General features: G+C 61.3%; 4 protein-coding genes across 4 annotated transcripts; 2 read left to right on the top strand and 2 right to left on the bottom strand.

The window, feature by feature from the left end:
* Positions 1–1,517: 1,517 nt before the first annotated feature.
* On the top strand, positions 1,518–1,834 carry TRAVEDRAFT_35405 (uncharacterized protein; the record flags this gene model as incomplete). The annotated part of the gene is made up of 2 exons (XM_008036741.1): positions 1,518–1,708; positions 1,780–1,834. 2 exons carry the CDS (start codon positions 1,518–1,520, stop codon positions 1,832–1,834), a joined length of 246 nt encoding a protein of 81 aa, XP_008034932.1.
* Positions 1,835–3,642: 1,808 nt separating this feature from the next.
* Positions 3,643–4,349, bottom strand: TRAVEDRAFT_44816 (uncharacterized protein; the record flags this gene model as incomplete). The annotated part of the gene is made up of 2 exons (XM_008036881.1): positions 3,643–4,145; positions 4,199–4,349. The coding sequence occupies 2 exons, from the start codon at positions 4,347–4,349 to the stop codon at positions 3,643–3,645; spliced, it is 654 nt and encodes a 217-aa protein (XP_008035072.1).
* A 1,915-nt stretch (positions 4,350–6,264) lies between these two features.
* TRAVEDRAFT_27408 (uncharacterized protein) lies at positions 6,265–7,520 on the top strand. Its single transcript, XM_008036664.1, has 4 exons — positions 6,265–6,936; positions 6,990–7,070; positions 7,126–7,295; positions 7,356–7,520. Exon 1 carries the CDS (start codon positions 6,420–6,422, stop codon positions 6,693–6,695), a length of 276 nt encoding a protein of 91 aa, XP_008034855.1. The 5' UTR covers positions 6,265–6,419; the 3' UTR covers positions 6,696–6,936; positions 6,990–7,070; positions 7,126–7,295; positions 7,356–7,520.
* A 1,725-nt stretch (positions 7,521–9,245) lies between these two features.
* On the bottom strand, positions 9,246–9,684 carry TRAVEDRAFT_57126 (uncharacterized protein). The gene is made up of 2 exons (XM_008037011.1): positions 9,560–9,684; positions 9,246–9,505 (listed from the first exon to the last, which is right to left on the bottom strand). The coding sequence occupies exons 1-2, from the start codon at positions 9,677–9,679 to the stop codon at positions 9,311–9,313; spliced, it is 315 nt and encodes a 104-aa protein (XP_008035202.1). The 5' UTR covers positions 9,680–9,684; the 3' UTR covers positions 9,246–9,310.
* Between the last annotated feature and the right edge of the window lie 2,067 nt (positions 9,685–11,751).

Raw genomic sequence — 11,751 nt, forward strand, 5'->3', positions numbered from 1 at the left:
GCCGAAACGTACCTCGCGGTTGTTGGGACGTAATGCTGCCTGTACATCCGGTGCTCCTTCACGACGAGGTGCCCGTCCTCCTTCACCGGCTCGCCGTCGACCCAGCGCACGGCGCTCCACCCAAACTCGGTCAGCGCCGTGTGGTCCATGTCCCACGCCTCGAAGTCGAGCGCGAGCCATGTGCCGATCTTCGCCGCCCACAGCGTGCGCACGCGCTCGAACGCGAACCGCCGCGCGGTGAGCAGGCTGCCCGTCCCGCGCAGGCGCTTGTTGTTCTTGTCGATGCCCTGTTCGCTGCTGTTAGTACACGACTTACGCTTACGATGTTTCTGGCCGCCGCGCCGCCCCCGGCGCCGCCTGCGGTCACGTACTTTGATCGCCTTCTTCAGCGCCGCCGGGTCCTTGTACACGTCTGGGGAGCACGTGAGCAGGTCGCCCGCCTGGATGAGGTACTCGGACGTCGGGAGCGGGATCGGCTCGGCGGTAAGCTTCACGGTGTGCAGCCAGTAGCGCATGTACTCGACCTGCGCGGACGAGAACAGCATTACGTCCGCGCGGTGCGGCGGCTACGGGGGGATCAGAGGGCCGCTGATGATGCTGGACTCTGGCAGCTGAGTGAGTATCAGCTCAGTGAGTATCAGTCGAGTGGATATCGATTGAATGGGGGACAACTCAGCGGGGAAAGCTGCATCGCAGGGAGTGTCAGCAAAGGGCCTGAGCTGCACATCCCACAGGAGAGAATAAATGCATTCCAGATACTATAGGGACAAGAGCAAGCAGCAGCGTGGGGGCGACGAAGGACGGCGTGCGAGGCGGAAAGGTCGAAAGGACGCAAACGGAAGAGGCGCCGTTTGTGGGTCCAGCGCGCGAAGCGAAACGGGCGCTTACTGTGCCGCTCTCGCCTCGACCACGATGTCCGCCCCTCGACGCACGCTGCCCATGCCCCGCGGCTCTGCTCTATCTGTCTCTAGCGTACAGTATACTCTGCCAGTGCTCTCACTGCTGCGCCTCAGGATACAGGCTTGTCTGCTGCTCGCTTTTGGTGTCCGCGCGACCCTCTGACGGCTTCTCTCCCGGCGCTGGGTCCCGCGCGCAGATGCTCTCGATAACGGCCGCGGCGAGGTGTTGATCTCCATCACGGTGGCGATGTTGCCATACCCGGGTGGGTCTGCCCGAGCTCGTATGGCGGCCTTCGGCTACACAGACACCTGCATCTCCGACAGGTCAGTGTTCATTCGTCCCGCGAAGCGTTTACTCACGGCCATTTGCAGCCAGATCCTTTGCGCGAGGGAACACTTCCAGGTGGTCTGGTGGATCTTCCGAGGTCGTCAGTAGCCAGTCCGCCATCGTCGGCGCCGCGTAGCAATCGTAGCCGCTCGCCGCTCGCGTCACGCAAGCGGCCGCCGGCCACCCACGGATATCCACTCCCCGGAGACCCCGAGGAGCTTGTGAACCAACGATAGCCCGTAATCCGCGTCTGGCGCTCGCGCCTGAGAGCGGCGCAAACGGTTTCGAGGATGCGCGAACACGGAAGAGAGGCGATTGGCATGCCGTGCGAGCTTGCGGACGTGGACACGGGCATGCATGAGTACGAGAGCGGGCGAGTGGAGGTGGCGCAACGCCCTCGCATGCGCGAGACGGTATCTGCAGGCGTCCACAGAGACGATCGCGAAGCATTGCCGCATGCCGCTCATGCTCGTCAGTTTCGGTGAGGCGCCAATTACCTTTACAGTGGCTCGTTTGGGCGGCTATACTGACAGCTGCCAACACCCTACTCAGACCGCCGCGTCAGTACCGCTTGGGCGGACGCTCTCGAGCGGTACGGACGAGCTGAGGCGCGGCGGAGTCCTCGTGGATATGGGGGGGATGCCGTGAAGACGGGCAGGTTTGAATGGGAGGTGCGCGCGCGAGGCTACGTCGGTGAGCCTCAATATAGCTGAGCTCCATTGACCGGCCGTGACAGCTGCTTGCGCGACGCGTTGTCAGTAATAAGACAGCTCGGCCTGCCGTCCCGAGCCCCGCTGCCGGCCCGTCGCTGTTGCTGGCTGACGCGGACGGCTAGTGGCTGGCGGCTGGGCAACAGGAATATTCGAAGCAGGCTGAGAAACTCACCTCTGCGTTTACAGACAGCCTCCACCGATTGCGATGGCCATCTCCGGCCTCAGCTCCCATTCCTCCACGGCCACTGGCCTTCTGCTGCGCGCGCCGAGCCTGTTGGAAATCAGTCACAATGAGTGCGTGCCCTTCGACCATCTTTGACGGTAGCAAGCGAGCTTCCCCACACGCCGTCGGGGCCTGAAGCACCAAATTCGCGAGGATAAGTCCGAGTAAGTATCTACTTAATCTGAAAAGCACAGATTGTACTCACATGTACTGTTGATAGGCTCGTACGCACGCGCCAATACCGTTCCTCCCGAGGCGGGGAATGGCACGATCTTCAAGGCGACGGGGAATGTGCGCTTGCGTGCGCCGCGTGCGGACCACTGTCGCACGGCTGTACGCGAACTTGGTAAGCTGACAGCAGTCTCGTGCTCATCGAGCCTGCGTTAACGTTCTGTGCCATATGCAGAACACTCACCTCGTAATGCTGCATGCGAATGGCCTCGAGGAGTGGGAACGTGGGCGGAAAGGCGGGTGGACATTGGTGTGACAGGGAGAGGGATGGTGGCAAGTGTCAGCACGGGTGTGGATGCGGTGGCGGGAGTCCCGGAAAGACCAGCCGTGTATCCGTGGCAGTTCCGCACGCAGTCGAATATATTTTTTGATCTCCGGGAACGGCGCTGCGCCGACTTCCCTGTGGTTACCCGTACTGTTTGAACCTTGAACATTTTCTGATCCAATCTGACTCGTTTCTCACATCCCGTAATTGGGACATCATCTTCTGTTTGTACGTCACACGTCTCGCTTGTTTTTTACACATCTGACAGAGCCAGACAAGCAGGACAAGGATATCTGGGTCATGCAGGCCTCCTGCCTGTCCCAAGCATCCTTACCCTACAAGCCTGGCCAGATCAAGTTTCATTATTCCGTTTGGCTACACGTTGTACCTCCATATGAATACTAACATTGATATAAAACACGTGGATCGATTGGGATACGCTCGGGAGACATGCAGAAGCTTGTGTATGTAAATTAGGCCCAAGATCAGGATAAGCACTGGCATGAACAGCCGCCCACGCTCACGCTCTCCCAAAATATATCAGATGCTTACATCTCTACGGGGGCCAAGTGTCCGCATAGATTTTACGCGGTGGCGGACCGTAACAGTGGAGGAGGAGGAGGCGAAAGAGATCAGTCGGCGCGGCGGTATCAATCATACGTCTAAGCGCTCGCATGCCAAATTCGGAATGCGGTGTCATACACACGCGCGTGCAAATCCACGTTCGGCGCTCACTCAACGTTCAACGTTCTGCTCCTCCACCACCCGGCTCAGGCCGCGCTTTGCTGCAAACACCGAAATGTAATTATCTAGCATCTATAGTAGCAAAATCAGAACAAGAGACAAAAACGACACCAGCTCGACCTTCCCACGTCTCACTGCTCCACGCCCCGATCCCCGAGTCCCCGGCCTCCCCATCCTCTGACGAGAACTCGCGTATCTCCTCAGGGTCCTCGTCGCTGACTCCCGTAACGGCCGCCATATCAAGACGACGCAAGGTTTCCTAGCGCGAGCGGCGGCACCAGCGGCAACGGCTGCAACCGAAGCGGCCGAGGCTGCGTCTGCGAGCCCGCGCCCTCGTCGTCAGAGTTGTAGACAAACTTGTCGCTCTTTGGCCCGTCCTTGGGCCGCCGCAGGGGACCGCCGTCCGGCTTCGTCTTTGGCCGGTACCGCGAACGGCCAACGTCGTTCCGCCCGCCGTACGGCTTGCGGTGGAGGAAGCCCGGGGCGGGCGCAACGAGCGTCGGGTCGAGCGCGGCGTTGAGCTTGTCGAGCTGCGTTGCCGGGACAAACTTGATCTTCTTTGCCTTCCAGAGCGCCAGGAGCTCCTTCAGAACCGCACACCCGCCTCGGATCTCGCTCGCGTTCCTGAACGGGATCGAGCTTGGCCATCCCTCAATTTTATACCCTTGGCCGATGACGGTGAACTCGGCGTAGTCCTCGATCACGTACGACGGCGCAGCATCGGGATCGCCGACGGCCACGCCTTCGCACATGGTGAGCACAGTCAGCTGATACGGTGAATACGCACAGACTCACCAAAGTCTCCGTTCATGACGGTCCGCAGCTCCTTCCGTAACAGCGTCGTCTCGCTTGGACGCCGCGGCTTGCCAGATCTGGCCTCGGGAGGTGCAGCAGCACGTTTCCCATCGTCGCAAAGTGTCAGGGAGGTTTTGACTGCTTTAGGCATCGTTTGCAGTGATCACGACAGAGTCAGAGGTGCGATGAAAGAGCCGGGGACGCTGAAGATGGCTCCGTGAGTGACTCAGTTATATATTACGCACGCTACTGACACACACTATGCGACATGGCTGCACCGCGTATTGCGGGAACCAAGTTTGACAGGTTGCCATAGGCAGGCTGCTGCAGGAGCAACCCGTTTCGCATCTGTCCGAATCGCTTGGGACAACATTTGGTTAGCCTTGTGCCATGGCCCGACCTGGATGCGGAGGACACAGCACAGGGCATTTCTGCCTGCGCGCCCGACCGATCAAAGTGGCGGGAGCTGTGCATATTGACCGCTAACGTCCAAAGCACGGTACCGTCTCTCCGGTGAGTTTCATCGGGTGCAACATCAAACGTACTTGCTGACACCATGACGTGCGGGGCTGCGAACTGTTCAATGCAGAGCCGAGTCGCTGAAATGCCAGATCTTAAGCAAATCCCTGGAACCTCAAGTTGAGCTCATACGCGCCGCTATGGCATATGGCACGCTGAGGAGGGTACTCGTGAATCGTCCGCACACATATCATCGTTTAACATTTTGACATCGCTTGTTGTCTACGACCTGCTGCTGCCTGTATCCGCGCGCCCGCAACCGCACCGTCAATCAGCAAATGCCGTACCAATCTAAGGGCCGGGGAACCTTCTGGGCTTGCACCTTGGTTCTGCGCCTGGTACGTCTTATAAGTTTCACGTGGTGATGCACCGCTCATGATGCGCAAAGATGACCAGCCTGCGTAGATATCACAACGGCTGTCTACAACAAACGGGCACAAGGGCTCGACGAGAACAAGAGTGCCGTCAGCACCAGCAGCGGGTGCACATTCTTTTGCTGCCACTCCGCAGTTGGGAGCACGAGCTCTTCGCGCTCCTACAGACGACTACAACGCGCCCAGATGCGCATGCACTATTCCAAAACCGTAATTACTGCACACGAGCTTTCCGTAGTTCGCAATCAGCTCCCAAATTAATTCCCTCGCCATCTCTATTGCTGCCGCTTGTCCTGTCGCTGAGAATCTGTTTGTGTCTTGCGTGCGCGGCCCGGCCATCGCTTCCGACTTACCACATGGTGATTGCAGGGCGCAGGCCCGGGGCATCCGAGTCCTGGCCGAGCTCCGAGTCTATCAGAGCTACTAAGCAAGATAGGTCCTCACCCCACGGCGGCAGCAGTCGTTGTCAGCGAGGTTGTCGGGTCCTCGGAATGAAGGTACTAGGATGCCTTCAGCTCGGCCGGTGCTTTCCTGACCTTCTTTTGCCCTAGCACATCCTTTTTCGACTCGAATCGAGCACTGGTAGCTTTCGGAATGTGCACAGACCCTGCGAAAGGTTATGTAGGCAACCTAATATATTTACTCTTGCGGAATCCGGGTGTGCAGCATTAAATGGGCCGCCAGTATGTGGTCCCACCGCGGTCAGGCCTCAGTGCCATGCATCAATCTGAGTCTCCGTGCAAGTTTCACGATAGAAGGGCCGCCTGCGCACTCTACGTAAGGTATATTTTACGCACCTCAGATTAATATATTCTTGATGCGAGTCGGTCGGAGACTCACCCTTCGATGTCAGAGTCTGTGCAGAATCTTTAACAGTTAAAAATCTAGTGAAGCTAGAAGTACTATGCTCGCATCTGACTGGTCGTGTACACAACGTCAGACACGAGCGAGCGCGGAGGAAACACGGAGGCAAGGTAGTGAGCAATTCACTACACGATATCGTGGGTACCGTTCGCGGTATGTCTTGCATACTACACCTTGATCCGAGTTGACTGTCTTCCCCGCGCAGGAAAGCCGCAAAGGGGCGTGGGCGACGCTCCGCAGGAGCTGCATACTCCCATACATTGTACGTATATAACACTACTTCAAAGTCGTACTTCAGCCTGCCAGAGTCAGCGGGAGATACGAGCGCGAGAGGCCTCAGCGCATCCTCGGCGCACTTTGCTATACACGCACTATGGTCGTACGGGGTTACATGTAGACGTTGCGCACCTGGGAACACACAAGCAGATAATTCAGGAGCGGGTCCCTCCCTCGACGTCGCAGCTATGCGCCCCGGTCGTTGGCCGCCCACGCCGCCCGCTGCGCGCGAGACGACGATAGGACACCTTCATTGCCCCGAATCCCGCATCGGACGATGCGAAAAGAGCGCACTCGCCGATACGGCGGTGAGTCGCTTGCCGTGGCGACATCCGCCCCCACTCGAAATGAGGACAGTTCGTCCCTGGCCGTTCGCCTACCGAGCGCCCACCGTCCCAAGCGACTCGGAACACGCTCCACATCTGCAAATTGACCCCGACGCTGAAACGCGCCGCGCCGCGTAGCTGCGTGCCTCCCTCCCGCGGTGCATCCGCGCGTACCCCTTCCCGCTCACCCCGTCTCCCTGGGTCCGCGCCGTCTCGTGTCGCCGTCTGGTTGGTGTGCCGTCCAGCGGGCTCGGAGTCCGTCTCCGGTCGACGTGACTCCATTGTTGTCAGCAATTGCTTCCTGGCGACGGAGGAGGACTTGGCCCCGGTTGAGAATGCCGCACGGACCATGATACGACACGGTACGAGCGGGGCGGCCCTAAATCAGACCGGGGATAAGTACGAGGCCGTCGTCGACGCGGGCGTGCTCACCCGCTGCCCCTCCTTCCGCCTCGCATGCTCTTGCTCTCTTCCCTCGCGCAGGGCGACATCTGGTGCAGGCCAATCGCTTGCCTGTGGGAGAGGTAAGTCAGGATGAGATACCAGGACATCGAAGTAATTCACCGACCTATTCCAGGATCTCCCCTGTGTTCTCTTGACGAAGCTAGCGCCCTCGTCGCCGCGAGACGAAGCTCGAAACCGCGACACTTCGGTCTTGACAACCGCTGCACGGTGAGCAGTTCTGGACTACGAGGCTGGGCCGGGCTGATCGCACTGACTACGACAGAGGATGCCGTTCTCATGGGAATATACACGGTGAGCCAGCGTTTCGTATACGAACCAGCCGAGATAACTCACCGACACCTGCAGATCCATCCTGGCCCATCCGCAGGCTCGCCGTGTCCACGGACTCAGATCTGCAGCCTATCGACCGCAGTGAGTTCCGACTTTTGAGACTTGTGCTTACAGCACAACTGACCTCCTGTAGCAGACACTACAGGAAGTCGTCTCCGCGGACGGCCCGCCCTTTGCAAGGGTGCCCGCGGACGAGGCCTCATCGATGGCCTGGCGGCGCACACGCGGGAAAGGGATAGGAAGACCGCGGGGCTCTTCGCGGAGCAGCAGGCAGCGTACATGTAGTTCCACGTATGTACAGCTCCCTCTCGCCGTCCGACGCGTAGTGCACAAAGGTAGGTCGATCTACTTCGAGTCGATCAGACGGCGCGGTGAACCAGCCGCCACGGCCGCTATCCGGGTACGCTCCCGCGGCATCGACATGCGCGGGACTCGCACGCCGGCTCGTCTGCACGCAGGCCGCCGTAGTCGTGCGCCAGCGCACGCTTCATCTCCGCCCGCCACGCAGGAGAGACCGTCGTGCGGGTGGGCGGGGGTGGCGCATGCGCAGGTCTCCCTGCTCGCGACGATCAGCCGCGCACGACGTCGAGGACGACGACCGCGTACCTCACATCTCCGTTCCGTGCGTCTGCAGGCAAGGCCGCCTCGTGCGCGACGCCGCATGACGGCAGCGCCACGCCCGGGACTGCAGAGATCGCGCCGGAGCGGTTGCGGCGCGCCTGCCACCCAGCGCCCGAGCCTCCCCCGCCGCAAAGTCGCAAAATGAGACCGCGCGTGCGGCCGCGGCGGCGGTGCGGGACGATGCCGAGCTGTCATAGGACGGCCCACGCGCGATGGCGCGGCGGGAGGACGCATAGTCGGGGCGCGGCGCGCACTTCTCCCGGGCTCGCCCTCGAAGTGACATGAAATCGCATCCCGATGACGAAACTTTTTCTCCTCGTATCGCACCGAGACTCCGCGGGCGTGTGCGTCCTGGTGCAGGGACCCCGTCGTCGCGTGTTGAAGGCGCCCGGGGGCGGCGTTGAGGCGCGTCTTGGCGTTTTGTCGGGGGCACACCCGCTGCCGCGACCTTGTGCGGGGCGAACGGCCTCGTGCAGGAGCTTATTCACGGCGGGGGTCGATGCAGGACGTGTACACGAGTATCGCTACCGAGGCGCGTCGCCGTAGGACGCGTGGGCGCAATTGGGCGGGGCGCGCACTTCTCCATTTTGAGCACCTGCCCATGAAAACGGCCGTCAGCGTCCCAAATTTTGTCTCCTCGGATCGCGCCGAAACACAGCATGCACGTACGTTGCAGTGCACGGAGCCCGCCCCCAAAGTCTCAGCGCATTCGGGCGCGATGTCGGCGCGCGGCTCGACATTCCGTCCGCAGGCGCGGCCATCTCAATGAAATGGCCGAATGCGACCAAAATATTTTCTTCCCGGATCGCGGCGAGACGCGCGGTGGGTGCGCGAACTGGTGCGAGGGAGCCACCGTCGACGTTTGGGAGGCCTCCGCGGCGGCGTCGGAGCGCGAGGCGGGAATGGGAGGCGGGGAGCGGCCTCCGACGCGACTGTGCCGCGCGTGAGGCGAGGGGCACCGCGCGTACGGGCCTGGTTGTTGCGGGGGGCGATGGGGGAGGTACGCGGGCGTGTTCACGCGAAGCGGCGCTGCCGCAGGACGCGTACCCGGCGCGCAGGAGTTGCCACTCGACCGTATGCGTCCGTGAAATTCGACGATGGCGACGAGATTTTTTCTGCTTGGATCGCGCCGAGGTGCGGTGGCTGTATGCGTCCCGGTGCAAGGACGCCATACGCGTGTTTTGAGCGGCCTCGGGGGAGGCGTTCGAGCGCGACTTGGGCTTTTCTGCGGCGGGCGGGACCGCTGACGCCCCTGTATGCGACGTGAGGGAGACCTGCGATGCCGTTGCACATGAGGAGGGACGTCCGGGCGTGCCGTACGACTAGTTCTTGGCCCTCTAGTATGCGAGGCGCAGGTGTCGGGGCGTCCACGAGCTTGGCCCATCCCGCACGCCGAGCCGGGCGCCCTGCGCTTCTGCACGCCGCGAGTATCTTCGTGCACAACGGTGTGACTTGCCGGGAACGTGTAGAGCTCCGGGGAGGCTTGGATACGAGCCCGGCCGGCGATACGCGATTTTCTGTGATCGGGTGAGCTGAAAAGGGGACGCCGTGAGCGCGGTTCGCGTACGGCTGGGCTGGGAACGTACCAGAGGCGAGTTGACGGTCGCGCACGTCGAATAGTGCAGCGCTCCGGCGCGCCAGCGGCGGGGAGACGGCCCTAGGATGGCGTAAGGACAGTCTGGGAGACCCTCGCCTGTGGACGGCATCCCCGGCGAACGACGTCGACGGCGGCTTCGTGCGTGCGGCGGCGGCGTCAGTAGCATACACGGAACGTGCAGGGAACGTATGGAAGGGGGGCACGGAGGTCCACGACCTGTACGCACGAGTCTTGAAGACGCAGACGCGCAGAGGTCGCCGCCGCCGCTGCTCGCGCGATCACTCTGCCAGCCGGGGGGAAACCGCGCCGGAGAGTCTGCGCAGGGCTTAGGTCGCGTTTGGGCAACGAGCGCAGGCGGTAATGGACGCCGGCGTGCGGGCGTTCGCGGTTTGATGCGCGGCAGATCTGAAAACGGGATGTGGTGAGCGCAGTTCGCGTGCGGCCGGGCTGAGAACGTACCAGACGCGAGTGCAGCATGCGCTCTACCGTGTGGTACACGTTGCGCACGGATGGCAAGTGTTGCGCAATGGGGAAATCGCCCAAATTCTGCAGGAGTGTATACAGCGCCCCGGGCGAAGGACTCTTGCGGCGGCTTCGTGCTCGCACAGGCGTGCATGTGGCATGCATATCTATCGATTCCCGAGTGTTTCGAGAGGGGCTCTTGTAAACCAGAACATCAAGACGGGGGCCTCCGGGAACGGAGGTATGCGCACAGAGAGCGGGGATGGCCGCGTACCGACTGTTTCTCGCTTGAGGTGCGTAGGACAGGATGGCTGTGCTGTTCCTGAGGGTCGCGTAGTGTTGTGTACGCGAAGCGCCATCTGCACCGGAGCATTCGAGTGAGCAGAGGTGGCCGAGCACAGCACGCTAGCGGGACGTACTGACGGTGTGGACTATCTCGTACGACGCAGGCTGCACGGAGCAAGGTCGAGGCCAAAGAACAGGCCGGGGCGACAGCAACAGCGACGGAGGGGAGGGCAGCACATCGGAGGCACAGACGGGCAGCGTGCAGAGAACAGGCAGAGAGGCGTGTCTAGCAGAGGAACGCTGGCTGGCGATCGAGACGCGAGTGAAGGCGAATGGCGGTGGCAGGGCTTGACAAGGCCGCGCGCCCCGCCAAAAGTCGTCCTGAGCAGGTGTGGGCGTCTAGTGCGCACGCTTTCCGTGGCGATCGGAGTGGGCATCGCAGGCTATCGACGTCACCGTTCGCGCGCTGTCTGTCTTGACCCGTGGCTACCAGGGCAGACCGGGGACGCCGACGGTTTGACGAGCAGCCGTCATCGAGCATCCTCCGCAGTCCTCCTCGTCCCACATCCATAAGAGGACTCCCCAAGCCCCAGCCGAGCACGCACACCATCGCCCGCTCTCCGCCACGCACCACCAAGAAGCGTCCAGAGGCCATCCAGACCTCTATCGACAGGATAGAGTACGCCGTCACCGTTCACGCGCTGTCTGTCCTATTCAAATTGACCCGTTGCTACCAGGGCAGACCCCGCCCACCATCTCGCAGGGCCTTTTAGGCCGCAGACGTGAGCGCCCACTTGTCGCCTGCCCGCACTCGGCTCACCCTCTCTCCAAGACCATTGGGGCAGTGGCCTGCCTCTCCTTCCCCTGTCACCCCTTCCAGGTCTTCGTCACCAGTCGTGCGCTGGTCCACCGAGTCGCGTGGTTTCTGGCAAGACCTCAAGTCGTTGCGATGGGTCGTCGTCCCGAGTGCGTCATCTCTCCATTCGCGTTCGGCTAAGCCCCCTAACGCGGACGCGAAGGCTCGTCGCTGAAGATCCTCCTGCTCGTGTTCATACTATGGGCCAACTGGGAGCTCCTTGCACCATATATTGCAAAGGACACGCCCAACCCCTTCGCCCCACTCCTCTTCATCTCGCACCGGATACCGGATACCCCTGAAGATGACCCGTGTTATCAGAAGGGCTACCTGGACCTTGCCTTCCTTGCCTACTATATCGTCTTTTGGTCATTCGTCCGGCAGACCATCACGGTGTACCTATGCAGGCCCGCTGCCAAATGGTTTGGCATTCGGAGGGAGACTAAGCTGGACCGTTTTGGCGAGCAAGGGTATGCCGTGCTTTACTTTGCATTCACAGGCGTATGGGGTCTGGTGAGCGTTCTTCCGACACCGTCCCGAGGCTCCTCTGAACATGTTCGCAGCTTATTATGAGGCAA

The sequence above is a fragment of the Trametes versicolor genome, assembly GCF_000271585.1.
Source record: "Trametes versicolor FP-101664 SS1 unplaced genomic scaffold TRAVEscaffold_3, whole genome shotgun sequence".
NCBI classification, from domain to species: domain Eukaryota; kingdom Fungi; phylum Basidiomycota; class Agaricomycetes; order Polyporales; family Polyporaceae; genus Trametes; species Trametes versicolor.